The sequence below is a fragment of the Octodon degus genome, unplaced genomic scaffold (assembly GCF_000260255.1).
Source record: "Octodon degus isolate 3935 unplaced genomic scaffold, OctDeg1.0 scaffold00077, whole genome shotgun sequence".
Classification (NCBI taxonomy): Eukaryota; Metazoa; Chordata; class Mammalia; order Rodentia; family Octodontidae; genus Octodon; species Octodon degus.
The window spans coordinates 7189800-7216334 of NW_004524653.1; the positions used below are offsets into that span (position 1 = coordinate 7189800).

Here is a 26535-nt window from a genome sequence, read left to right on the forward strand (position 1 = left end):
GGCCAGATAGCTCAGCAGACTAAAGCACCTGCTTAGGCAGGTGCAAGGACTGGGGTTTGATCCCCTGCATGCTATGTCGGGCTCCACCCCCAGGGCATGATGGAGATTGAGACTGGGTGTGGTGGTGCGCACCTGTCATCCCAGTGCTTGGGAGGCTGAAAACAGGAGGATCACTATGAGTCCGATCTGTGTAGTGAGACCCTGTAGATCCTGTACTAAATACATTAAAATAATAAAAATAAAAATAAATAAATGAGCCTGAGCTTTAGCTGCTCCGGTAGCACACTGAGGCCAGGGAAGGGTAACTGTCCGGGGGCTGCCCTGTGGAAAGGCTGACCTGGTGTCCTGCTGCCTGGCAGCAGCTGTGTGAATTTCTCCACCACAGTGGTCTCTGAGAAGCTCCAGCAGATGCTCCCAATGTGCATTTTCCACACATGATGTTCTTCAGGGAGGTTGGGTAACTTGCCTACAGCACACAGCATGAATATAGCAGTGCGCAGCCTAGAACTGCCTCCCTCAAAGCATGTATGCTTAATTGTTCTTTCCACCTCACAAGACAGTGTGGCTGGCTGCAGCCCCGCACTGTGTTCTCTGAGCGCAGGATCCCTGTATGTAGTCTCTGTGGCCTGAAAGGAGCTTGGGGCTCTGACCTTTGCCTCCCCCTTTTGTCCCCCACAGGCCTTCTATTATGACCTGGATAAGGTGAGCAAAACTTCCGCATCCATACACAGCAAGGTGGGCAGTGGTTGGGCCCAGGCAGGCATCCCCTCCTCCCTGCTGCTCTGAGGGAGAATATGTGAGTTTCCTTTCACTGTACCAATGGGGAAACGGAGGCTCAGGGAGCCTCCCACAGGCTGGGGAGGGGCTGCCCTGGCACTGAGCCCCGTCCTCTCGCTTGGGACCTGCCTGATGAAGAGCGATGGGGGCTGGCCGAGTCCCGGGCCCTCTAAAGCATCTTTTCTCTTCCTGGGAGAAGCAAATGCGCTGGATGGAGAGGCACATCCGGAAGACGGAGTTCCACATCAGTAAGGTGCGGTCCTGAAGAGTCATGGGGTGCGTGGGTTGGCCTCAGAGAGGGGGCTGGCAGGAGCTGGGAAGGCCTTGGGGCAGGCAGGCAAGGAGAGGAGAAGAGGCCGAGGGACAGTGGGGCCACGGGGGGTGGGGGGGTGGGCTGGGCGGCTGCAGTGGTTGCTGCTCTCGGGCTGCAGGGGCCCAGCCCACAGCGGACGTGAGGGGACAGCACCCCAGGACTGTGGTGCAAAAAGACCTCTGCTTAACCTTTGAGGCAGGGAAGACCGGGTCTAAGCACTCACTGCATGGATGAGAAAGCAGAGCCCGAGGACAGGGCTTGGCCCGCGGTCAGGCAGGAAGACCTTCAGGGTCTCCAGTCTTTCCCAGCCTCGGCTTACTCCCCTGAGCTCCAGGGCCAGGCACTATCACAACCTACCTCTCCTTTAGACAGCCAACAGTCAAGCAGAGAGGATGCTTGAGCATCTATGATGAAGAGCGATGGTTTTTATTATGCACCAAGTATATGCAGTGGGGCAGACAACGGTTGAGAGGAGCGGGGTGTGGCCCCTGGCTGGGGGCTTGCCTCTTTGGGGACAGCAGGGCAGGCCCCGGGCAGGGCTCAGCAGGGAGCTGTGTGCAGATAGTGTGGGCCCTGTTCTTTTGCCTGCCACAGGTGGACGAGCTGTATGAGGGCTACTGCATCCAGTGTCGCCTGCGTGACGGGGCCTCCAACATGCAGCGCGCCTTCTCCCAGTGCCCGCCCAGCCGCGCCTCCCGCGAGAGCCTGCAGGAGCTGGGCCGCAGCCTACATGAGTGTTCTGAGGTGGGCACCTCCCTGGGCCTCTCTGGCTGTGGGGAGCACGTGGGCAATGGCTGAGCCGCCTGTGGGGCTTTGCAGGACATGTGGCTCATTGAGGGGGCACTGGAGGTCCACCTGGGTGAATTCCACGTCAGGATGAAAGGTATGTTGCCAGCTTGGGGTGTCATGTCCTCTTGGGGGTTCTGCTCAGGAGGGGTGTGGGCCAGAATCCCAGGGACCCAGCCCTACCTGTGTCTGCTCTCATGTGACACGTGACCTCTCACAACTCCTGAGCCTCAGCTGAGAAGGCCCAGCACCCCAGTTCCGTCGTCTAGCTTAGCTTCCATGCGAGGATACCAGTGCCGCTTGGGCTTCCCCCCATGGGAGGGATGAGGTGGAAGTGAGCCCCTTTCTGTGTTCCAGGCTTGGTGGGCTATGCGCGCCTCTGTCCAGGGGACCAGTATGAGGTACGGTCATGGTCCGGATCAGCTCTTGGGGTCTCAGCTTAGCTGTCTGGGAGGGAGGCCCCAGGAAGACAGCAGTGGGAACCCACCCAGGGCAGCCACTGCACCCCTTGCTGGGCCTCGCCTGCAGGTGCTGCTGCGCCTGGGACGCCAGCGCTGGAGGCTGAAAGGCCGCATTGAGACTGACGACAGCCAGATCTGGGACGCAGAGGAGAAGGCCTTCGTGCCCACCTTGCATGAGAACCTGGAGATCAAGGTGGGGGCTGGGCTGGCCTGGGCGGGGCCCCCAGTGCTCAGCTCAGACACCAGCCTCCAGCCCCCACCCCCAGGTGACCGAGCTGCGGGGCTTGAGCTCACTGGCTGTGGGCACCGTGACGTGTGACATCGCCGACTTCTTCACGACACGGCCGCAGGTCATCGTGGTGGACATCACAGAGCTGGGCACCATCAAGCTGCAGCTGGAGGTGCTGTGGAAGTGAGTGGGCGGCCTCAAGCCCCTGCGCCTCAAGCTCTCTGCATCCCCACTGGCTGACTGCACCCTGGGGCTGCCAGTACCTGCAGCCTCCTTGGGGAGACCCCCCCACACACACACCTTAAGGCCCTGAGAGAGAAATCTGGGGTGAATCTGGCCCATCCTCCTTTGGGTGACACAGGCCCTTGCCTCCAGTGGTGGGGTGGTTGGGTGGTCCTTGGGGTACAAAGGATTTGGGTAAAGGACTTTGCAGAGTTCCTTGCACTGGGGTTTTCTGCAGAACAAAGACAATCCCTCCAGCAGCAAAGCCTCCTGGGTCCCCTTTAGCCCCAGGGCCCCCCAGGTGGCTGTGCATGACGCCTGACCTCCTCCTCTCCTCTAGCCCCTTTGACTCCGAGAGCCCTCTGGTGTCACCCAGCCCCACAGGCAAGCTTTCCGTGGGTAGCAGGAAGGGCTCCTTGTACAACTGGACACCCCCGAGCACCCCCAGCTTCCGGGAGAGATACTACCTGGTAAGCAAGCCATGCCCTTGTTAGGGACCTTGTGGTCACCCTGGGGAGACAGGAAGTGGGAGCTGGGTGTGTCCAGCTCCAATGGGGTTTTCTGTGTGGCTGCCACCCCTCCTCCCTGGGGCCGGTGCAATTGGTCCTTCCAGGCATTGGCAAGGGGCTCTCTGGAGGCTTCAACCAGCCCACAGTAGCTTGGCCTCTGCTTTCTGTTCAAACATTCTCACTGTGTGACCCAGCATAGAACATGGGGTGCAGTGAGGACTAGGGGGTGACAGGAGGCCCTGGAGCAGGGCAGGTGAACACAGGCAAATGACTGATGCTGATGACACATTGCACTCCATGCAGGCACTTTATTTATCGCTAACACCTTCTGTGCCGGGCTCAGCTCTTGGGCAGGTGAGCGCCGTGTTCTCTGGGAGCTGAAATTCTCTGGTGGAAATGAACAGTGTTGAGATCAGGGACCCGCACAGCCCAAGTGGTAAAGGGACCAAGGGAAAAACAGCAGATGGAAAGGGAGTTTCTGGAGAAGGTGGGAGTTGCCATTTGCAATAGGCCATCCAGGAGAAGGCCCCCAGAACAGGCGACATCTGTGTGAGAGGTGAGGACCCAGGCCAGGAAGACGTGTGTGAACTGGTGTTCAGGCAGAGTGCAGTCAGTGCAAAGGTCCCCAGGCAGGAGTGCGTGAGGCTGCCCAGAGGGTATGGGAAATGGAGGCTGCCGAGGCTGGAGAGGGGTGAGGTAGAGGGGTCCTGGGGGGTGAGGGCACAGAGGTGGCAGGATCTTACTGGCACCTCTGAGATGCCAGTCTCCTTGACAGACCTGTCATCCTGCTTGTGGGTTGGGGGGGCGAGTCCCTTGGGGGTCTGGCCCTGGTCCCTGGGATGGCTGATGAGACTGTTCCTTGTCCCCTCTCCAGTCTGTCCTGCAGCAGCCAGCACAGCAGCACTTGCTGCTAGGTGGGCCGAGGGCCAACTCCATCATCAGTTACCTGTCTGACAATGACCTTCAGGGCCCTGGCCTGAGGAGCCGGAGTCAGGAGCCACTGGAGATGGACTCCTTCAGCTCCGAGGACCCCCGAGACACTGAGACCAGCACCTCGGCATCCACCTTGGATGTGGGCTTCCTGCCCTTGGCCATCGGCCCCCCTGCCTCCTCTGAGGAAGAGGTGCTGGAGGACCACCCACCCCTGGGCCTGCTGCCAACCACAGCCCCACAGCCAGAAGGCTCCTTTGTGGAGCAGCCCGGTTGGAAGAACTTGGGCACAGAGAGTCCCAGACAACCTTGGGGCTCCCCCTTCCACAGTGGCGCAGTTCTGAGCAGGCAGAGGGGCCTGGGGGAAGGAGAAACGAGGGACAGAGCAGATACAACAGCGGCAGCACCCGAGCAGCCTCTGCAGGAGGTCCTGGAGTTACTGAGGTCTACGGGCCCCACTCAGCCCCAGCTCCGGGAGCTGGAATACCAGGTCCTTGGCTTCCGGGACCGCCTGAAGGTATGCGTCCCCACTGCGCAGCAACCCTGCCCTGCTGAGGGTGTGAGCACCAGTAGGGCACGCTGGGGCCGGCCGGGCTGTGTGCGTGTCCTGGCGTCAGCCCTGCGTGAGCCGCATGGGCAGTTTCCCTCTGGGCCTCTGTTTCCTCATCTGTCCAGGGAGGATAGAAACAGCCTCCCTGTGCCGGAAGGAGGATGCTGAGGGGAAACCAGGGCTCGCGAGGAGGGGGGGGGGGGCGACTTGCTCTTTGTCCAGCCAGGCCCGGGCCCCTCCTCGAATCTTCTGACCAGGTTTGTGGGTTGGAGCTTGGTGTTAACCTAAACTCAGGGGCCCAAGCTGGCCCTGTGGAAGGCCCCAAGGCCACATCCTTGCCTCATTCAGACCCCACTCGGAACTTCTCGACGACAGCACGTGCCAGGCCCACCACAGCCCATGAGGGGGCGTAGGTGGCCCTCAGAGGTGCTGATCCAGCCAGATCATTCTGCTTTTTTTGTTTACATAGTTTAAATGTACATAAAATAAAATGTATATCACCAGCATCTACTTACATATCAATTAATTTATAAAAGCACTCTGTGAGTGAGGTACATACTGTCACTAAACTAGTGAACAAGTCTGTCTTCCAAAGTTAGTTTTAACTGTCTTATTCCCCCTGCTACCTTCGACATTAGGAATCAGCACAAGTGAAAGCTTTATTTTTCATTTTACCTCCAGTAACACTGAAAGAATGTTCAGTGCTTGTCATTCTTTTAAAAAGGCTTGCCTGGAGCCGGGCGTGGTGGCACAGTACTCAGGAGGCTGAGGCAGGAGGATCGGTGTGAGTTTGAGACCAGCCTGAGCTACAAAGTGAGCTCAAGGCCAGCCTGAGTTGCACAGCAAGACCCTGTCTTAAAAAGGCAACAAATAAATAAAAATGGCCTGCCTGAACATTTTAAGGAAAAAACTCTGAGCAATATGTCATCCTTTTTGTACTTTTTCAGTCTTTCTTTCTTTCTTTCTTTCTTTCTTTCTTTCTTTCTTTCTTTTTTTTTTTTTTTGCAGAACCAGGGATTGAACTCAGATCCTTGCGTTCACCAGTCAAGCGCTTATCCTACTGAGCCATCTCCCCAGCCCCTTTTCAGTCTTTCTATGTGCAATACTTTGAGTCAGACATATACAATTTCTATTACATATTTGAAAAATTAGTCTCACTTTTCATAATCTTAATATCAAAATAATACAATAACTTAAGCCATCTTTTAGGAATTTTTCTGGTTTTTTGGTAAACCAAGCAAGAGCATTACAAATGAGGTTAGGTCCTGGCTTTGGAATCAAAGCCACACATACGCACTGAGGTGTGTCTAAACGCCTCTGTGCACCTGTGGACTAGCCCTAGCTGTGCACACACGTCCTTGTTTTTCACGGGTCTGTTTTCTCAGGTTTACCTCTTTAAGATTCACTTGCGGGTCAGGGAGATAGCTCAGAGGCTCAAGCACAAGGTCCTGAGCTCAAGCCCCAGTACTGAAAAAAAAAAAAGTAACTCCTAAAACAGTGATCAGGCCCTGCCGAGGTCATTTTTAGGAACTGCAAAGTGACAGAAAAACCAAAGTCTTCCAGGGTATGTGCTCCCAGCTGAGGTGGGAGCCTTTCCTGTAAGCAAGTGTCCCATTCACAGACTAGTCAGTGCCACAGTTTTGAAAGCTCGTGTGTATTTGGTCAGGGGCTTCACAGTGTGAGCGGCCCCCAGTGCAGAGCCGTGTGCTGGCTGGAGCTCCCCGGCCCAAGTCCAGCGAGCCTCCTTCAGGCAGGGGTTCCAGGGCTGCTCGCTGGAGGTTCAAAGTTAATACAGCAGCAGTGTCTAGAAAGTTGTCTGTCTTGTTTTTCCAGTGCTGACTTGGAGGTTGAATCCAGAGTTGCTCCGTTTAAAAAAGTTTTCTTTAAACATTTAGAAAAAGGGTCACACTGAGTAGTCCAGACTAGCCTCAAGCTTGCATTCCTCCTGCCTCAGCTCCCAAGTGGCTGTGATTACAGGCATTTGCTATTGCACCTGCTTCATAAGGTGTCTTAGTGTGTTCCTGTCCTCTGGAACCGCTGGTGGCATATGTGTGACTGTCCCGTCAGGTGCCTTGTGCCCCTGGCGGTAGAAGTAGCCGTCATTCATGGGACAGTCACAAACATGTCAATGTATGAAACAGAAGCACATGAAACTTTATGTTCGTTTGTTGGAGAAAATGCCCAGCAGAATTCACAAAAAGCTAACCCAGTATTTTTCCTAGGAGAATAATCCAGTGTTTTCTAACTCTGCTTCTCTCTCTGACTTCATAGGCTAACAACGAACAATCCATATGCAGGCGCACACATTTTTGTTCAGCCTGGAAATGAAATCGCTGTAATCATTCTTATTGGTCTCTTGTTGCTTAAGTTTTTTCCTTTGGCCTCAGCTCTTAGGACGCTGGTGCTGGCTAGCATCCTCTGCCTGGGCTGTGTGTCTGGCGTAGTTTGTAAAGGATGAGGCCAGGCATGCTGAGTCCAGGGAATGTGGCCAGGAAGAGACTGTCCTGGTGCCTTGGCCAGTGGCAGGATGGTGGCCCCAGCACATCCCTCCTCCTTCCGTGCTTCTCCTGGGAGGGAAGAATAGTGCACCCCAGGGGCTCAGCTGCCACTTCCCAGCTTCCTGGTGGGTGGGTGTGGCTTGACCTTTAATTCATAATGGTTTAAAATTCAAAGTTGATTTGTAAAACTATGGTTTCCCATAAAACCTCAGGTGTCTGCACTTGGAACACCGAACTATTGGCAGCCTGGCTCCTATGTCCCCAAGTCCTCATGTGGCAGGTGGCAGCTGGCTCCTATAAGCGAGACGGCTGGTCTCTTACCTGGTTTCCTCCATTGTCCCATCCCACGAGTGTCAGGACCCACGCGAGGCTTTTTAGATGTGTCCCTGGAGATTCTGCCTATCAAAGGCCCCTTGGGTGGGACCCCAGGAGGTGCACGTGTGGCTGGAACAGGGACCTCTGCTGGCGCCGAGCTGCAGAACTGGGGACTGGTAGTGCTGAGGTGGGGCGCGGCTGGGCCCACAGGGAGCCCCTAGCCCGGGTTCTGTGGGGGTGGCCCGGGCTGCCCTCAGCGTGGCCGCTTGTCCACAGCCCCGCGGCGCCCGGCCCCACCACGCCTCCTCCGAGAGCCTCATGGAGTGCATCCTGGAGAGCTTTGCCTTCCTCAACGCTGACCTCGCTGCTGACCAGCTGTCCCTGTTCGGGGGCTCCCAGGGCCCCCGGTGAGCACACCCAGCGCCCTCTGCAGGCTTCCTTGGCACCACCTTCCATCAGCCTCCCAGCCCCTCCCCTATCCTCCACCCCTCCCCCGCCCTGTCCTGGCGCGTAGCTGGCCTCGTAGCTACCAAGGGAATGGCAAGGACCTGCTTCCTGCTCCAGGGAATACGATGGAGCTTTAAAATGATCTCTAAAAACAACAGAGTACACAACAGAAACTGCTAGACCCCGACTTCTCCCACACACCCCAGGGACCACTGTCTGTCTCACCTCACTGTCTGTCTCCCCTGTGATACCACCGCCCCATCACACTGGCCCCGAGGGTCTCTGCTGCCCCTACATCCAGCAGCATACATACCTTCCACCACCCTTGCCCCTGGGGGCTGCCAAGCTGTCCCTTTTCTGAACAGCTGACACTGCTGGGCCTGGGGTTGAGTCCCTGCCCAGCATTTCCCTGACCCCGTGCACCCTGAGCTTGGGCTTCCGGTCCTACTGTACAGATGAAAAAACTGAGACTCAGGGGCAGACATGCCCAGAGTCTCAGAGTCCAGGTTGGTCCCACCCAGCCCGGTCCTTGGGCTCTGGCCCCAGGACCTGCCTGTGTTGCTACCCTCTTGGGCTCCCTTCTTTCTTCTTGGTTTTCTCCTCTTTTACTCCCTCTCCAAGACCTGGGTTGGCCTCCCTGAGGCTGAGCTCTCCAGGGAGGGAAGGTTTCTTTTACCCTCACAGCTGCTAACTGGAATGGTCTTTTCTCCACCCAACTCAGAAAAGATAGGACGACACCCCCACCGCCCTCACTGAGAGTGTCACCCAGGGAGCTTACAGCTGGAGCCCCGGAGCTGGACATGCTACTCACGGTCCACCTGCAAGTCTGCAAGGCCCTGCTGCAGGTGGCGAGGGCTCGGCCGGGGCTGGAGTCCTCTTAGGCTGGGACGTACAAGAGCATGAGCAGGGCGGGGGCAGGGGCAGGGGACTTGCACCCGGAAAGCCAATGACACATCCCCATGAGGTTGCAGACCAGGACCTGAGTAACCACGTGGTTCTTATTTAAGCCCTGAAGCGATGGCTGTGGCACTGTCATTCACAGATGCCAGAACCCAGTCGGAACTGGCTCAGCCAGAGGGACAATGCACTGGCTTGTGTATTGAAAGCCACAGAAGCGGGCTCCAGGCCCAGTTATAGCCAGAGGTTCAAATGCCAGCATGACTGGGTCCCTCCCTTGATCTGCTGTGCTCGAAGGAAATCTGGTCCCTCTGGTGGCAAAGGTGGTCCCAGCAGTTCACTGCCTCTTTAGCTCAGTTTGGTGGAAGGGTTCTCAGGGTGTGAGGGAGCTACTGCTGGGATAGAAGGTTCAGGCTCAGGAGCCGGGGTCCCAGCCCAAGGACTGGCTTCATAGGCCATTTTCGCACTAACCTGGAACACTGTGTCTGCTTCCAGAAACTGGCCTCGCCTAATTTGTCCAGGATGGTGGAGGACTGCCTTGTAGAAGAGGCTACACAGCAGAAGCAGGTTCTGGAGATGCTTTCTGACCTTGATTTCGAGAAGGCCAGCCAGGCAGCGTCCATCGAAGAGAGTAAGTAGCTGCCAGCTACCCACTTGCGCTCAGTGAACGGCACAGGGCAGGGGGCCCAGCATCCAGGGAGCAGCCCCTTCCCGCACGCTCAGAGTAGCTGGCAGCTCTGGGTGGGCTGGGGTGGGTCAGAGACCTTGAGGGGGACTTGGCAGTCTCATGATGACTCCAGGCATTCACCTCTCTCTGAGCCTCAGCATCCTCTCTTCATCCTGGGAGGCCACTACCTAGGGCTCAGTGTGTGCCAGGCCATGTTCAGGGTACACAGCTGGTCCTCAAACAGCACCCCTGACCAGTTCTGTCTCTGACCCCCATGGAATCCCTTCAAAGGCCTCTTTCCTTGTCCATGAGGGTCTGATAACAGCTGCCCCCAGGGCCTCTTGGGGCCTACAGACTATGACCTGGGTAAGGCGCTCAGAGCCCAAGCTCCTCGCTGTACTACATGGATTTATCGGGCAGGGCCCCTCTGCCCTCCCAACCAGGCTGATTTCTGAGCCCAGGCTCTCAGTCCTTCCGCAGGTCTCGCGCAGGAAGGGCTGTCTGAAGCTGTGGCGGGCATGCACTGAGCCTGGCAGCGTCCTGGCCTGCCCTGCCCTGAGGCTCCTGAGCCAGCTCAAGAAAATGTTCCTGCACAGAGTCCGTGGGAAATACCCAGGGCAGCTGGAAATAGGTAGCTCCCCCTCCTCCTGTCCTGTCCAAGAAGGGCTGTGTGGCCCCGGGGTCGCAGTGTCCCAGCGGGCCTCAGCTTCTCCTCATGATGCCTCCCTCTGGCCAGTGTGCCGCAGGCTACTGGAGCAGGTGGTCACCTGTGGTGGGCTGCTCCCTGTGGCTGGGATCCCTGAGGAACAGACGGTCACCTGGTTCCAGTTTCACCGCTACCTGCAGAGGCAGAGCGTCTCAGACCTGGAGAGGCACTTCGCGCAGCTCACCAAGGAAGGTGGGCCAGCTGGTGGCTGTGTGCTCACAGCTCAGGGACGGCTCAGGAGCATCCTCTGGCCCCACTCCTGCAAGCCAGGCAGTCTGAGCTTCTTCTGTGTCTTCCTCTCCAGCTGTTGTCTTGAGAACTGATTGAGTAAAATTCCATATTCAGCTGATACAGGAGAATGAATTCCAAGGAGAACTGGCTTTAAAAGGCACAGGGGGAAAAAATTAGGACAAGTACAAAAAAGCATAACTGCAATTCCAGGTACTCAGGAGGCTGAGGCAGGATGATTGTGGATTATGAGTTCAAGGCCAGCCTGGATGACTTAGTGAGACCTTGTCCCCCGAATCCCCTGAAAGAGGCATAGCCAGAGTTGGGTAGGAACATGCTGTATGGCTGACCAGAGTCTCTAGAAGTTTGGGCTGCAGCCTTATAGATTTTCAGATGTATCTGATCCCTTGCTAGGAAAGCCTCCCTGATTCCAGGGGTTCCCTCTGACACCTGTCAGGACGACCCTGTGACCTCCCTTGCCCGCCCTGGTAGCTTCTCTGCAGATTGAGGCAGCTGTACTGCCCAAGCCTGGGCTGGGGCGCAGGGCCACTTTTGCCCTCTCTTCCAGTCACGCTCATTGAGGAGCTGCACTGCACTGGGCAGGCCAAGGCCATCAGGAAGCTGCAGGGGAAGCGGCTGGGCCAGCTCCAGCCCCTGCCACACACCCTGCGTGCCTGGGCGCTGCTGCAGCTGGATGGGCCCCCCAAGGTGTGCAGGGTGGCCAGCTCGCGCCTGGCCACCGCGGCGAGGAACCGAAGCTTCCGGGAAAAGGTACAGCATCCAGGGCAGGGGCAGGCCCTGCCCCAAGTGAGAGTGTCGAGCGTCAGTGTGCTGCAGGGACAGAGTGGGTGGCTGTGGCTGCAACCGCTAAGGTAGATTTGGGGTTAGGGATCTGACAGCCCCTGAGGAGAGTGGGGAAGGGGAGTGGAGCCATACTGTGTGCCTTAGCTCAGGTCTGGACTGCAGAGAAAATCAGCATCTTTGCTGACTCACCTTGGGGTGATGTTTAAATACTTGGATGCTTTTGAACACACACACACACACACACACACACACACACACACACGCTCTCTCTCTCCCTCTCCCTCTCTGTCTCCCACTCTCTCCCTCTCTCACCTAAGACAGAATGATATAAGGAATCACATGTACCAGCTGCCTAAGTCTAACCTTCATCTGTCCATCATCCATCCATCCATCCATCCATCCATCCATCCATCCACCCACCCATCCATCCATCTACCCACCCACCCATCCAGGCACCCATCCACCCACCCACCCACACATACACCCACCCATCCACCCATCCATCCACCCACCCATCCACCCATTCAGGCACCCATCCACCCACCCACCCATCCATCCATCCATCCACCCATCCACCCATCCACCCACCCACTCACCCACTCACCCACCCATCAATCCATCCATCCACCCATCCATCCATCCATCCACCCACTCACCCATCCATCCACCCATCCATCCCCACCCCATGATATTTTGAAGCAGTCTTAGATATCCTATTCAACTTACAGTCAATTATGCATATGAGTCAAAAGATGAAAGATCATTTAAAAATCCTTAGCTACAATATTATGATCACACCTAAAAAAATTGAGTATTAACTCGTTAGTATATCTAACGGTCACATTTCCAACTCCCCAATATCATGGTGATCTTTTCTTTTTGCTAAACAGGATTGCAGAGGCGCACCTAGTGATTGGCTGATGTCTTTTTTTTTTTTTTTTTTTTTTGTGGAACCGGGGATTGAACTCAGACCCTTGTGCTTGTCAGGCAAGCACTTATTCTACTGAGCCATCTCCCTGGCCCTGGCTGATGTCTTTTAAATTTCACTTGAGTGGAAGGTTCTAGCTTTCTTCCCCTTGCGACCCGTCAGTTGAAGAGACTGCATTGCCCTCTGCAGTCTTGACTCTGCTGAGTGCCTGCTAGAGCAGAACATGTTTCTCTGTTTTCTGAGGCTCCTGAAAGTGAGCGAGTTAGCAGCTGGCTTTATAGGCTCCGCTGTGTGGTTTATTTCGTGCACGTCTCGTTTGGTAACAAAGGCCTCGCCACGGAAGCCCCAGGTGCCGCGAGTTGGGAGGCTGCATTTCCTCAGCAATAGATACACCAGGCAGACATGTGGCATCCCCATGCCACTGTCCCAAGGGCTCTGTCCAGTGCCCTGCCCTGGGATCCTGGAGCCTTACTCCAGCCTCTTCTCCCAAGCAGCCTCCTATTTTTGGCGCTGGGGATGGGACCCAGCCTTGTGCATGTTAAGCACACGCTCTCCCACTGAGCTACACCTCAACCCCACAAGTTTTTAGTCACCTGCAGCCGGAAGGGCAGGGGGGTTCCTCAGTTCCATTGCACCTGGCCCTCTGCCCTCACTGTTGCAGTGGACAGTGTGGCCGCTCCTAGGTTCCTGGACACTGGGCTCCCTCAGGCAGGCACACCTCTCCCTGCTCCTAACCGATCCCCTGAGAAGCAGCACAACAGGCTCAGGCTTCACTGTTAGCTGTGTATTTAGGTCCAAGCAAGTGCTGTGACGTGGCTGTGGATGGATGATGAAAGTGGGGTCGGAGTCAGGACCAGGAAAGGGGGGCGAGGGCAGGAACCTCCTGGCTTCTGACCAGTGCTCTGGCCTCACCCACCCTGAGCCCACGAGGAAAACTTTCCTGCACATTCAGTTCTCCTCTTGTTGGGCGCCGCCTGTGTGACTTCTCTGATGGAGCTTTTTATAGGACAGCAATTCGAGAAAGCCTTTCTGAAACATTGTTAGACGAAAAGAGCTTTCTCATTTTATTTCCATCACCCTGAATCAGTTCTGGGGCTGAATGCAACCCTGCGGCACACATCTTTTGTGGGTGCCACCCCCGCCTGCCGACTGCAGCCCAGTCCCTAGTCTTGTTTAGGGTTGAGAAGAGTGTCCTTTCTACTGGCTCTGCTTTCCCCACCTGGTGCCTTTACCCCGGCCCTTCCCTCCCAGGCCCTGCTGTTCTACACGGACGCCCTGACGGATGGCGACCCCAGGCTCCAGCGGGCTGCGTGCATGGCACTGCAGCAGCTCCAGGTGAGCACAGTGAGTCCTCACGGCTGCTGACGGGTGCCTGCTCGTGGTCCTTGCTGAAGTAACTATGAACTTGGAATGATTTCCCTGGGACCCAAAGAAGGGAAGAGGATGGCTAACAAGGGGAGGAGCAGCAGGTGCCCCCCTGTAACAGACTCTGACTGCAGAGGCCCCCTAACACTCCCTGAGCATCTGTTCAACTCTGGGGAGCCACACAGGTGGCCCCAGGGACTCACTTCTAAGATCTTGGGTTCCACACTTTACAATTCCCAACATACTCCAAGGACATCAGACTCATTGGGAAAGAGAAAAGAATGCAAAATATAGAAATGCCCTTAGCAGAAACAACGTTGGCATGCTGGCATATTTCTCTTTTATGGGAGTATGTGAGCATTTTAAATTACCGATCATATGAAACATAGTTTTAAGTCAGGTGTGGTGGAGCATACTTGTCACCCCAGCATTCTAGGAAGCTGAGGCGGGAGAATCCCAAGTTAAAGCTTAAGGAGAGAAAAATACTGACTTAGCAAGACCTTGTCTCGAAAGATGGAGGTAGGCTAGCTCAACATGAGCTTTCAATCACACACACACACACACACACACACACACACACACACACACAGTTTAGCAAGTGAACAAAATAAGACATTTTTGTGTTAGACTGAAAGCACTTTAGAATTCTTCACAAAGAGTCTTATCAAACCCTAAATTAACCTACTTACCCACTCAAAAAATATAGGGTTTTTATCCATTCTAAAAATCATAATGTCACTATGTGCATTTTTATGCACAGTTTCCAAAAACTGTCCTGGGTTCTGGATTTCTGCCCTGGGTGGGACCCGCCTCTTGTCTGTCCACAGCCAGAACACATGAGCCACTTCGGGACTCCTTGGGGCTCCCACCAGCACGCCCGGAGACAACTCGTCCCCTGCTACCTCACCTACAGTTGGCATTTGCATTTTAAGACACCATCCCTCACTCACTGAGAGGCAGCTCAATAGACAGCGCTGCCTCACCCATGCTCCCTGGAGGACAGCCCAAGGGGGGCACCTGGTTAGGGTCACACCCAGCAGGAGGCCGGGGCCCAGCACAGGGCCCTTCAGTCCTGGGTGAGTAGGGGAGTGGGGAGGTGTAGGCAGGGCAAGCCAGGAGGAAGTAGCAAGTCCTGCAGGAAGCCGGTCACATTTCAAAGCGGGCCTTTTAGAGGGTGTCCAATAAGATGGCCTTGCTAGAAGGTGTCAGGGCTGCAGACATATTGCCAGAGGTGCTTCTGTGGGCCGAGGCCACAGAGGGCCAGTCTCGCAGGACTGACAGAAGTGGGCTCTGCCTGTTTCTATCCCTCACTTCCCTCCCTTTCTTCTGTGGTACTGGGGATGAGGCCCAGGGTCTGGTATGTGGTAGGCAAGCGCTGTAGCCCTGAGTCACACTGCAGACCCCCTATCTGTTCCCTAAAATGTCCCCTACTGGAGCTGTATTTTCCTAACCTCACACAGGGCATCGAAAGCATTGACCAGATCGCCAGCCTGTGCCAGTCTGACCTGGAGGCCGTGAGAGCAGCTGCCCGGGAAGCCACTCTGTCCTTTGGTAAAGTAGAGCATTGCTGTCTCACACAGCGCAGTGGGGTCCCTGGCGTTCTTAGTGGAGGCCACCTGCAGCCCTCAGACCTCAGACGGCAGTCACAGGCCCCGTGCACAGCTGCCTTCTGCACTCAGCAGCACCCATGTGGCGCAGTTTGCTCACACAGCAGCGTGGCAAGTGCTTCCTTCTAGGCCTTCAGTGTGGGCCTCACACCCAGAGGCAAGGGCCACAGCAGGGCCAGAACTTGGCTGACTTTGTCCCAGACAGACTCTGTCACTGGTGTGGACGAGGCTCAGTCCACGAGTTGCCAGGTAGTAGCTCCCCTGAGGTTCCTCTGCAGCCTTTTACAGAGACCCCCAAATACCCATGCTAAGTACTAAGGTCCCCTTGGCCTGGCAGGACAGGACACTGAGGTGGGAGACAATCCCCTGACAGAGTGGCCTCTTTTCTATTTCAGGAGAAAAAGGACGCCTAGCCTTTGAGAAGATGGACAAACTTCATGCAGAGCAAAGAGAAGGCTTCTGCCAGGAGGCAGATGTTGAAATCACAATATTCTGAAAAGCCTCAGCGAGCGAGCCCAAGTCCAGCGTGCACATTTCCTTGCTGCTGCCCAGCCCTGGCGCCACACTGGGCCTTGGGTGGGGTGTGCTGGGCACTCCCCAAGTGTGAGCAGGCCAGAGCCAAGAGCGCACTCCAAGGCACTGGGCACACGTGGTGCCACTGGGGAGCAGGGGACATTCAGCACCTGGCAGGCCGAAGCCCTGCACTGAGCGTTCCACCTTCACCTTTGGGAATGCATCGGCCCCCCCTCGGGATGCAGAGCTGGCACCCCAGACAGCCAGCCAGCCAGCCACGCACACAGGGCTGCGGCCATGGTGTGCGTGCTTTTGTGCGCTGGCCGCTCTGCTCCTGGTCCCATAAATCCTGGCGCCAGGGAGGTGGGTTGCTGGCCCAGCTGGCGGGCTGTGCTGATGGAAGACCAAGGTGCAGGAGTCAGGAGCCTCAATAGCGGCTCTGTCACCCCGTCGAGCTGCAGCAAGTGGGAGGCTCAAAGCTAGGACTTCTCCAAGCCACCCCCCAACCGGAGCGGCAGCCCAAACGCCAGTGCGGCTGGACAACAGCTGGCCAGCCGCGAGCCTCATCTTACCGCGCTTGAGAGCACAAAGATGACAAGATCCTGGCCCAGGAGCCTGGCGTGTCAGGGCCAAGGCCATTGGCTCTGACCGTACACATCAAAATGGAATCCAGCTTTGGAAACCAGTCAACGGATGGCCAATTAAATAAACCACTCCAGTAGCCAGGGCTGGCTTGAAGCAAGATTCCACAGAGGAGCATGTTGCTTTAGAGGAAATTTGTTTCCTATTTAAGTGTAATTTTTTTTTTTTTTTTTTTTTAAAAGTTGTGTGTCCTGAGATGCCTCTGTGTTAGAAATATAGAGCTAAAGAGGGATTTGAACTTTGCTGTCAACAATGGCACCAGAAAGCCTTGTAACTTAAACATATTCACTTAAGCTTCCTGTATATATTTTGTGCTTTTGTTGTTAACTTAGTATTTATTTGCCTTGTTCATACGTTCCAACTTCTGAAATTTCAATTAAAAAGCTATTTTAATGGACGTTTCACTTCACCTGAAAAAGGAGATCGTGGTGGTTTCCCCAGCCACCCTGCCAGGGGAGTCAGCTGTGTCCTGGTGCTGTCCCTGACAGGCTTCAGGGGCTCCAGGGCTGCTCTCTCCTGGACAACCGCCCTGCGGCATGGCCTTCTTGCCCCTGCACCTCGGTCCCCGGGTCATGAGTTCCATCTTTATTCCCACACACGCACCCTGCCCGTTCTCAATGGCCTGCTGCAGTTTCTACGCCTGAACCCTTAAGTGGGACAGTGGACCGACACCTGTGACCTGGGGCCCCGGCTCCCACGGCATTCTGAAGTCACAGCACCTCAGCCCCGTGGACCCTGTGGGGGTCACAGCCTGGAACCTTGGAGGATGAAAGGGAATCCTTGGCACCATTTCCGCCACGTTGTACAGTCTGTCGTTACTTCAGAATAGGAAGTCACAACATCCCTTTGGGATAAGATTTGTTTAGTTTTGTCCACAGAAGATCATACTAATTTTTTATATCCTATTTCTATTTCTAAGTCAATCCTCCAGCAGGCGTGACTTCACCACCATCCTGAGGTGTGGGACCACTGTGTGTGATAGGCAATTGGCTAAAGGCTGGCGGTGAGGTCAGTATGGATCTTTCAGCCACTCGTGAAGTCCTGATACGGCGGGCAAGTGTCCTGTGCAGTGGAATCGTGGGAGGGTGACGGGCAGAGGCTGAGGGGTGGGCTTGCCAGTGCTCCTGGCGCTCAGCATCCCAGAACACACCGCCGCACCAACGCCATATGCTTCACATCAACAGAGCGGAAAGAAACAGCTGCCCACGCTGGTTCAGGTCCATGAAGTGGAGAAACGGGAAGTGAGCCAAAGTCATGTTCTTTAGAAAAAAAAGTTTTTATTGTTGCAACTAAAATGGAAACCCATTATTGATATGGCAAGTTGGAAAACTGTACAGTGTGACAGTTCTGTGAGGTCACAGAAGACCCTGAGACGCGCCCCCCACCCACCTGGTCATGCAGCCACATATACACACCTGAAAAGGTATTATACTGAACACCTCACATTTTTTTGTTTTTATTTTTGTAAAAATGGTTTATTCCATGGCCACCGTAAAAAACAACGGCTGGATGAGTAAATATTGGCTTAAGGCATACAGCAGAGCAGCTCACCACCTCTCTAACATATGCGTAACAGGATGGAGAGCCACCTGTCTCCCAGGACAGGGGCTAACCCAGGACCGCCACTGGAAAGGCTACTGTATATACACACCCCAACGACTACGTACAGATACAGGACTTTAAGGGAACGGGCCCAACGCAGAGATGCTCGCCGCCCGGCGCCCAGCTTCTCTGCACCTTGCCAGGGCTCCGCCTCGAGTGTCCTCACACAGAATTGCTCTGTGCTGGCTTCTCCTACATGAAAGGCAAAATGTGAAAATGCTGGCAAGAGAGCAGCTCGGGGCCACAGCTGCCTTTTTGTTTCTTGTTAAAAAAGCCACCGAAGGTGGAGGTCTTAAGTTCCTCTCAAGGAAGAGTCGTGAGCACCATCAGCCCCGCGGGGCTCAAGGGCAGGCAGACACCTCTGGGCAAGGCGGCCCGGGCTGGAGACAGTGCAGGCTGACTAAGGACCATCCCCAGGGGCGCCGGGCTGCTTGCCTCCACACCACGCCCTGCTGGGTGCAGGGGAGCAGGGACCCAGAGAAAAGCCAGTCCCAAGCGTCCAGGGCGTGCGATGTGAGTGGGGCTGGCCACGCCTCGGAATGTCTCGGTTACAGTGGACCCAGCGGGGCCAGGGCAGGCGGGCCTCGCCAGGAAGTGACCAGAGTGTCATGCCAGGAATTAGGCCATTATCTGCTACTGGAAATCATCGCTGCTCTCTGGCTGAATGGTAAGGACTTCAGCACCGGCCTTAGGAGCCGCAGCCGTGTATGGCAGGTCATGCGGAGGCGGGCCGGACTCGGTCATGGGCACATTAGTAAAGCAGGAATCGGAGTTTCTCGTTTCAAGCACATGGTATTTCATGGGGACACAGGAGACCTTACATGCATTCTAATACACACAGGGAATCGGTGATTGAGAACAAGGTTCTAGCAGATAATGGGGGAGGAGAAGACCTGGGACAAAGTCATCTCACATCGTGTATCTTATTAAATACCCAAGTGTTCATTATATATTAGAGCAGTGTTCTATCTTCTCACAGGACCCACAACATCATTGCGTAACAACTGCTCACGGCCGTCCTCCTTCCCAGCACTGGGCTGACGCAGCAGGCTCACGGCAGTCTTGCATTCCCAGTGCTACCTGAGGATTTATTATTGTACTTTTTGATAAAGCCCCTGATGTGGGCTGAAATCAAAAAATTTTAATACCTTATTGGTTTAAGAAAATGCTAGTGCAGTATGTATGCCTTTGGGGAACAAATTAAGAATAAATAAAGAGTGGAGAGGCTTATTCCACATAGACAACACAGAGACCTCCAGGGAGAAGGCTGTTATGCGGCTGCCTGGGGCATCCTAGGACCTGCTGGAAGGGAGGGGACAGCCCGAGCCTGGAGCCTGGAGCCTGGTGAGGGCCACCGCTGTGGTACTACCAGCATGGTCCTCTTTTGCTCTTTCCAGAAATGGATTTGGGACTCACGGAAGGAGGAGGGGAAGCAAAAGGAGAAGCAGGATACGTGGCCCTGGGAGGCGGGCTGAGCGTGGGGGCGCAGCTTGGTGCTGTCTGCTGCTCGTCCAGCGGCGCCCACCGACCGAGGCAGGCCTGCCAGCTGGGAGCAGAGGCGGGCAGTGGGTGGAGGAGGGCGAGGTCATGAGCTGCTGCTGAGCAGAACTGGAAGGAAACCGAGCATTTCAGGTGGGCCCTGACGCACATGGTAGAGCTGACTCATGCACGACCCTGGCCACGCCGCCCCCACGGGAGCCAGCAGCCCAGGGGCCCTGGGTGTTTTCCGATATCCTCGTCCCCTAAAAATCACTCCAAAGGAAAAAATATTTGCATTCTGCTAAATTATCTGACACACTCCAAGATGGCCACCTGGAAGGAGGTAAATATTTCAAAGGATGAAAAAAAAGTCCTGCCAGGCAATTTCCAAGGTTTCTAAGGCTACCCTGCCCCTCCTCTCCCTGTAAGAGCAGCACCTTTCTAAGGTGTGGACTTTTACTGAAATGGCACTTATTCTGGAAACCGCAGGGTAAAATGCCAGCAGCCAGCCTGGGGGTGAACCTGACCCTGAGCAGGGGCCTGCAGGAGTGGGTGATGAGGGCTGGTGCAGGGGCACGTTGGCTGTCACCAGGAGGGTCAGTGGAGAAAGGAGCAGGGCGCCCTGAGCGAAGCAGGCCTGTTTTCTAGAGATGCCTTGGCGCTCTCTTCTCAGAACGGGAAAGCTCGCAGGCACTGTCCAGACTCGGGGTGTGCGCGGCAGACAGCGTGCCTGAGCCACAGCAGCGTCCCAACCCTCTTTTCCAAGGAAGTTTACATTCGTAAAAGTTTGGGGTTCTTTCCTTGGGAAATCAAATGTAAGCTGTGTATCTCATCGCACCACCTAGTAAGGGTGCACGACATCTTGTAAGTGCCTAGTCATCTTTCTCCAGAAATAACAAAAAGCTGCTTTTTATAAAGGTTAAAAACAACAATGTGTTGTAATTCTATTTTTCAAAAACAAATGAACAACAACAACAAAAAAGCGATAGAGAAAGAGGAAATGGGGGAGAAAAAAGGGGGCAGAAAGCAGAGAAGAAGGGAGGGAAGGAGGAAGGAGGGAGAGAGGGAAAGAGGGAGAGAGAGACAGACAGACAGAGACAGAGAGACAGAGAGAGACAGAGAGAGAAACAGAGAGAGAGAGAGAGAGAGAGAGAGAGAGAGAGAGAGAGAGACGCGTATTTGGCATTTTCTCTACTTACTCCTGAATAGGTTAAGGCCCTGAGATTAGACTCTTATATTCTTGGGACCACAGGGCTCCTTAAAACCCCAGTGCAGCAATCCTTACTTCTCTCATTAGCCCTTCCACAGTTCCAGACTTTAAACACCTTGATCCGTTCTTTCTGAGACTGGCTCAGATGCTCCTCAAAACAGCATCCTCGCCCGGCACGGCCAGCGCTTCCTGCGCTCGTGCGCCTCACTGTCCCTGTCAGTGGAAATAGACCTTGTAGCAGAGGTACGCTCCGGCCGTGAGTGCTGTGGCCACGCACACGTGCACCAGGAAGGGCTTCCAGGGAGGGGGCGCGCATTCCTGCTCCTCCTCCTTGGGCGGTGACGGCTCCCCCTTGGCAGGGCAGGCAGCTTGGGTGCTGCACAGACCTCCACCAGCCACCCGACTTCTAACTTCAGTGTCTCGGCTCCTGCTGAGGAGGGAGGGGAGAGATGGGTTATTTCTTTCCCTCAGGGACACAGAGGTTAGCCTGGGCACTATTATCTGGGAGCAGTTCTACGTAGGAAGGCGATGGTGACACTGGCCAGTGCCACCCAGCCAGAGGACCAGGCCAGAACAGACAATGACAATGGCCTGAGGCGCTCTTGTTACCCCAGGCCAGGGTGAGGTGCAGGGGCACCTGGGTAATCGGCCACCGTGCAGGTCAGCTCGGCTGGAGGCCCCTGGTGTGTGGTGAGTATCACTTCCTGGCCCCCGTTATCATGAGCTGAGCGCACACTGGCCAGTGGGTGCACCCAATCCCATCTACCACGGCAGCGTACCCCAGCAGGACACCGCATCCCTCATCCTGAGATACTCCAGCTGCAACTGTCTAATTTTTACCACTGCCAAGGCTGCTGGGGCGAGCACAACCACCTCCCTGTCCCTGTGTACTCGTCTGAGAATCGCTGCAGGCTCCACCTGGAACACGAACCATTCCCGAGTCAAAGCACACACTCTAGAACTGCCCTCCAGAGGGAGGCACCCAGGGGGCCCTGGCAGTCCTTCAAGCTTCTGGGCAGTGCCTCTTCTACAGGAAGTCTTCTCTGACCACCTCAGCACCCATCAAATGCCCCAAGTCTGCTGCACTCCTACAGGATGGTCTAGGACAGGGCGGAGGGCATGTTCCAACTTTATCTAAGTACTCTGTATGCATCAAGAGGTGTTCAGTGAGGTTTGTGTGGATGTAACAACGCAGAATACAATGATATAATCACAATGCACAGAAGGCTCAATTCCCCAAAGACTCTCCTGGGGACTGAAGCTAAGTGTTCAGCTGGACATCGCCTGTCCCAGCTGGCCAGAAGCCCAGGACCCGCCTATCACCACTCAGTTATGCAGAGCTCAATTCCTATGAGCACCACAAGGTGGAGCTAGAGCGCCACAGAAGCGGATGGCCTCCTGGGCTGCATGGACTGGGCAGGACAGCTCCTCTATCCTCCAGAGGGGCAGCTCTCCAAGGTGGCTGTGTGCCCAATGTGGATGTGTGCTTGCAGAGGGGAGGCACGTATTTCTGGAGCAGGTCACTCCCCTTCCCCAACAGGCCAGCCCCTCTCACATTACCTGCCCATGCTGCAGGGTACACTTAAGGGGGTTCTGGTTTCTTCCTCAATGGGGCCATCTTTATCCTCTTCACTCTCATCCTTTACCCATTGGTGGTTTGAGAAGAACTCCTTGCATCTGCCATTGTGTGGCTCCAGGATTCTTTTGGGTGGCCGAGGCGGAGGGGGCACGTGCTCAGGTGGGGGCTCCAGGTCCTCGTGGGAGAGCTCCTTCCACTGGTCCTTAAGGAGCAGAGGAGGAGCCGTCAGTGCGCACTCCTGGCCCTGCCCTCCAGTGGTCTCGCTCCCCAAGGGCTCTCACTTCTCTGCCCCAGCCCCACACTTGGAAGGGAAGTCTGGGAAATCGAGCCTGTGTCCTGTCAGTGCCCTATGGGTGAGCACTTCAAAGGCAGAAACGGACTCTGCGAACATTCAGACAACTTTTCAGCTATGTTAAGCACAAAGGACAGTTATTTCTGCTGGCATCTGACAGCATGTGAACTCTCACAAGTGACCGCCCCCTTCCACCCGAAGTCAGGCCATGGGCATGGGGCTCAGAGGCAGAGCGCCGGCCCAACATGCACAGGCCTGGGTTTGAGCCCCAGCCCCACAAAAAAAAACAACAGCAAAAAGACAAAGCTGTAACTGCCCACGCCGGGTCCGGCTGAAGCCATGCTGACCTGCACCGAAGAGTCTCCCATGATGAATTTGGCACCTTCGATCACGGCCAGGTAGGAGAAACGCAGCTGGTCGGCCGTCTGGATCAGCCCCATCCGGAACCTCCTCATCTCCAACAGCACTTTCTTGATGTCCACGGATGAAGGGTCTTTCCTCTTGTCCATCTGAAAGTTACACAGAAGACAACTCAGCCAGCGCCAACTCTCCAGTGCAAGGTGACTTCACACATTCAGTGGCAGGAGCGCAGGTTTTCTAGCTAGGAAAATCACAGAGGGGCAGGCAGAGAATTCTAGAAAATGTGGCAAAATCAGGCCCCTTTGGGCACGGGGTTGAAACAAGTTAGAAGACTCTGGCTACCTGGATTCCCCTTTGAAGTTGGGAGCAATCTATGAAAACAGCTGTTTGAGCAAGAACATTTTACCATGGAGAAGCTGTTAAAAAGCAAGGGCCAGGGCTCAGTGTGGGGACATGCAGGGAATTCCAGCACTCTAGGAGGCTGAGGAAGGAGGATCACAAGTTCGAGTACAGCCTGGGCAACTAGTAATTTTGCAAGATTGTCTCATAACAAAAAATTTTTTAAAAAAGGCAGGGGGAGGCCAAGAATGTAGCCCAGAGTGAAGGCTCTGGCTTCCACCCCCAGTACTGGGAAGAAAAAAAGCAAAGCTCAAAGCTCGTTGCTGCCCGAGGAGTGCATGTATGGCGATGATAACTGAAGAGCTGTGGCCAGGCAGGGGTGGGTTCAATGCATCCCGTTCTCTTCTGAGAGCCCGCAAAGGCCTCCTCACCAACAAGAGGCAGGTGTCCGCCAGGCAGAAGGTCCCCGACCTGCCGATGCCGGCACTGCAGTGCACCACAATAGGGCCGTGCTCCGGGCTGAGGGAGCCCGACTCACGAACTTTGAAAAGAAAGTTCAGGAATGAGGCTGGTGACTCTGGGACTCCGAAGTCAGGCCATGTGGTGTAGTGGAAGTGCAAGATCTCTCGAGTTTCTTGGGTCTGAAAGAGAAAAACACTTACGATGATGCTAAAAGAAGCACGGGTACAGAAAGCCTGAAATCCCAAGCGCACGACCCAGCTCTGCCCCCGTCTAGCACCCTCCAGAGCTCACCAGGAGTCACTCTGCAAGTCAGGCGTACAAGGGCTAACAAGCACTGGCAGAGCGCGCCGCCTCGCTATTCCTGACGCTCCCTGAGGGGCCACGGCAGGACTGTGGCTCCAGTACTACGCAGCCAGGTGGGCAGAAAGTGCTGGGAACACGCAGCCCTTGGTGTGCTTGGGAACCAGGAGCTTCAGCCTTTTTTGTCAGCAACCGGCACCCAGTCCTACCTCTTACTTCAACTGGTGACTGAGCAACAGGAGTCAGGAGGATGCTAAAGTAGGACACGCACACCGCTCAGATGCAGATCCAGCACTCAGCACAGCTCGGCGAAACCCACTCGAGTAGTCCTGCTCCTCCTTCCCTCCCCACTGTTACTGGACTGCTCCCCATGCAACATCATGTTGCTGCACCCAGGGTACTTGTGACCCCTGGCCACATGTGACCAGCTGAACCCCCTGGTTCAGACACACAGAGAGACACACAGAGACAGAGACACAGAAGTGGTGGTGTTCCTTGCCCTGAGCCTGGCAATCCAAAACGGTAGGCCAGGACTCAAGCCTGGCCAGTTTGGGTCTAGGAGCTGGTGGCTGGCCATCATGTTTGTTAGTGTCCCCTGGGGCTGCTTTGGGCCCCTTCCACCGTGCTCCTGTGGGACCCCAGGTACCCTGCTTACTTGGGGTGAGCTCTGCTCACCACGGTGCTGAAACCACATATACACAGGGTGTGAGAGAGGTATCATCCAAGAGAGGGGCCCCCGATGGCACCTACCCACGCACTTACTGTAGGGTTTTCCAGTTCTAGCTGTCGTACTGTGTAATACGACTTGATGTCTTCCGAGATCAATGTTAATTTCAAATTTGTGTCATCAAAGACCATCTCTCTTTTTTCTTTTTGTGGCCAGTACTGTGCACACTTTATCTAAGGGAAGAAATAACAATGGGTTATCGTTAGCAACCGTCTGCACTCCGTGAGCTTCAGGACTGCCGAAGCCCGGGGTTCCCTGAGTGTTGGGGGGCACATCAGCCCGGCGGGCTGCCTCTCAGGAGAAGGGGCTGGCTGGGAGGACAGCAGCTGCTCACTCAGGCTGCTGTCCCTTCCCGCCCGGCAGCTCCAGACTTCCCAACAGCAGCAGGGTGCCCCTGGGCTCTTGCCCACTGGCTACGAGAGAGGCTGCAGTGCAAGGAGGTTCTGCTTCCCACAAATGCCTTTATGTAGGAATTTCAACCATTAGCAAGAGCGGGTGGGGCTGCCAGCAAAGGCAGACACCTTGGCCCGGGAAGGCACCTGCAGGCAAGGAAAACAGGGCTGAACAGACCACAGGTAAGTAACTGAGGGCTGCCTGGAGGGGCCGGGCTCAGCCTTTCCTTTTGGCTTGGTTTACTTCATAAAAATACCTCTGATGCTGTCCTTTGATAATTTCAGAAACAGCTTAACAATCCTGATTTAAATGTAGGTCATTCAGGCTTTTTGAAAAGGAAGCACCCCGCCACCCTTAAAGCAAGCCCACAAAGCTCTGCTTGTGTTGCAAGTTTAAGGAACCGGACGCACACTTCGTGGCACACTTTGCCTGAGCTAGACCTTGTGTGGACGCTCCGGCTACCCCACTGGGGCAGATGGTGACGTGGGTGGAGGAAGCTGCTTCAGGTGAGGCCCAGCAGGGACAAGGTGGATGGTGGGAAGCTTTCGGGGGAAATGCACCTGTGCTGTGGGAATGCAGAGACTTCTTGGTTGGCCCAAGTTACAAGCAAGAGGTCAGAGGAGCGGTGAGGAGCAGTAGGGCCAGAGGGTGACCAGGATGGCCTGGACAGTGGCTGAGGATCCAGGCTCAGGGGAGTAGCAGGAGTACCGCCAACGCCGGCCCTGTGCCCAGGAACCTGCGGCACTATCTGGGGACAAAGGAGGAGCGAGGCACCTCTTGAGGGTGAAGCCAGGACCACAGACGCCCCTGGTCCTGCTCCACCATGGCTGGAAGTTACCCCCAGACAAAATTAAAGCAAACAGCAAAAAGTCAGAGAAATTAATGAAGAAATTCCTGGGGTGATGCCAGCGCAGCAGCGTACTTCCCAGTGCCAGGACAGACGCCAGCAGGGCTTGCTCAAGGGCCCAGACACCAGTCTGCTTGAAAGCCTGGCCAGCTCTACTGACGTCACTGCCCTGCGCTGACCGCGAGCCACCAGAGAGGAGCCTCTCGGATGGGGCCCACCTGTCATCGTGGAAGCAATGTCACCACTCAGGACACAGAAGTCTTAATTGTATGCTGAGGTCCCCTTGGAGCCAGAACACATGGGGCAGTCAAGAAGCAGGACCTCAGAAGAACTGGAAAGGATGCACCTGTCTCCACCCTTCTGATGGCTGGATTTTCCAATGCTTCGAGATTACAGAAGAAGAGCCTGACCTGCTGGGCTCGGGGCCCCCTGTGCTGAAGTGGGCGCCCACAGAGAGCAGGCAAAGAATGCAGCAAGGTGCAGAACGGCCGTCGCTGCACAGGAGGCGCTGGCGCTTCTTTTTTTTTTTTTTTAATTTTATTTATTTATTT

At 55.3% G+C, this 26535-nt stretch overlaps 2 protein-coding genes across 10 annotated transcripts in view; one reads left to right on the forward strand and one right to left on the reverse strand.

The window, feature by feature from the left end:
• Ripor3 (RIPOR family member 3) overlaps positions 1–16790 on the forward strand; it is a 68699-nt gene extending 51909 nt beyond the window's left edge. For 3 of the 4 annotated variants that reach the window (XM_004636037.2, XM_023720800.1, XM_023720799.1), the window contains 18 exons: positions 679–702; positions 977–1030; positions 1685–1834; positions 1910–1973; positions 2234–2277; positions 2405–2530; positions 2604–2749; positions 3129–3258; positions 4172–4744; positions 7867–7997; positions 8759–8882; positions 9430–9565; positions 10071–10232; positions 10338–10499; positions 11104–11306; positions 13519–13602; positions 15093–15183; positions 15635–16790. In XM_004636037.2, the coding sequence (XP_004636094.2) occupies positions 679–702; positions 977–1030; positions 1685–1834; positions 1910–1973; positions 2234–2277; positions 2405–2530; positions 2604–2749; positions 3129–3258; positions 4172–4744; positions 7867–7997; positions 8759–8882; positions 9430–9565; positions 10071–10232; positions 10338–10499; positions 11104–11306; positions 13519–13602; positions 15093–15183; positions 15635–15735 (2505 nt within the window). In that variant the 3' untranslated portion in view covers positions 15736–16790. The remainder of the gene's footprint in view (positions 1–678; positions 703–976; positions 1031–1684; positions 1835–1909; positions 1974–2233; positions 2278–2404; positions 2531–2603; positions 2750–3128; positions 3259–4171; positions 4745–7866; positions 7998–8758; positions 8883–9429; positions 9566–10070; positions 10233–10337; positions 10500–11103; positions 11307–13518; positions 13603–15092; positions 15184–15634) is intronic. The other variant, XM_023720801.1, reaches the window with a different exon arrangement.
• A 3791-nt stretch (positions 16791–20581) lies between these two features.
• The window catches only part of Ptpn1 (protein tyrosine phosphatase, non-receptor type 1), a 71816-nt gene continuing 65862 nt past the window's right edge, over positions 20582–26535 (reverse strand). For 5 of the 6 annotated variants that reach the window (XM_004636038.3, XM_023720694.1, XM_023720695.1 and 2 more), the window contains 5 exons: positions 24780–24917; positions 23687–23896; positions 22904–23065; positions 22246–22466; positions 20582–21115 (listed from right to left, as the gene is read on the reverse strand). In XM_004636038.3, coding sequence (XP_004636095.1) covers positions 20902–21115; positions 22246–22466; positions 22904–23065; positions 23687–23896; positions 24780–24917 — 945 coding nt within the window. In that variant the 3' untranslated portion in view covers positions 20582–20901. The remainder of the gene's footprint in view (positions 21116–22245; positions 22467–22903; positions 23066–23686; positions 23897–24779; positions 24918–26535) is intronic. The other variant, XM_023720692.1, reaches the window with a different exon arrangement.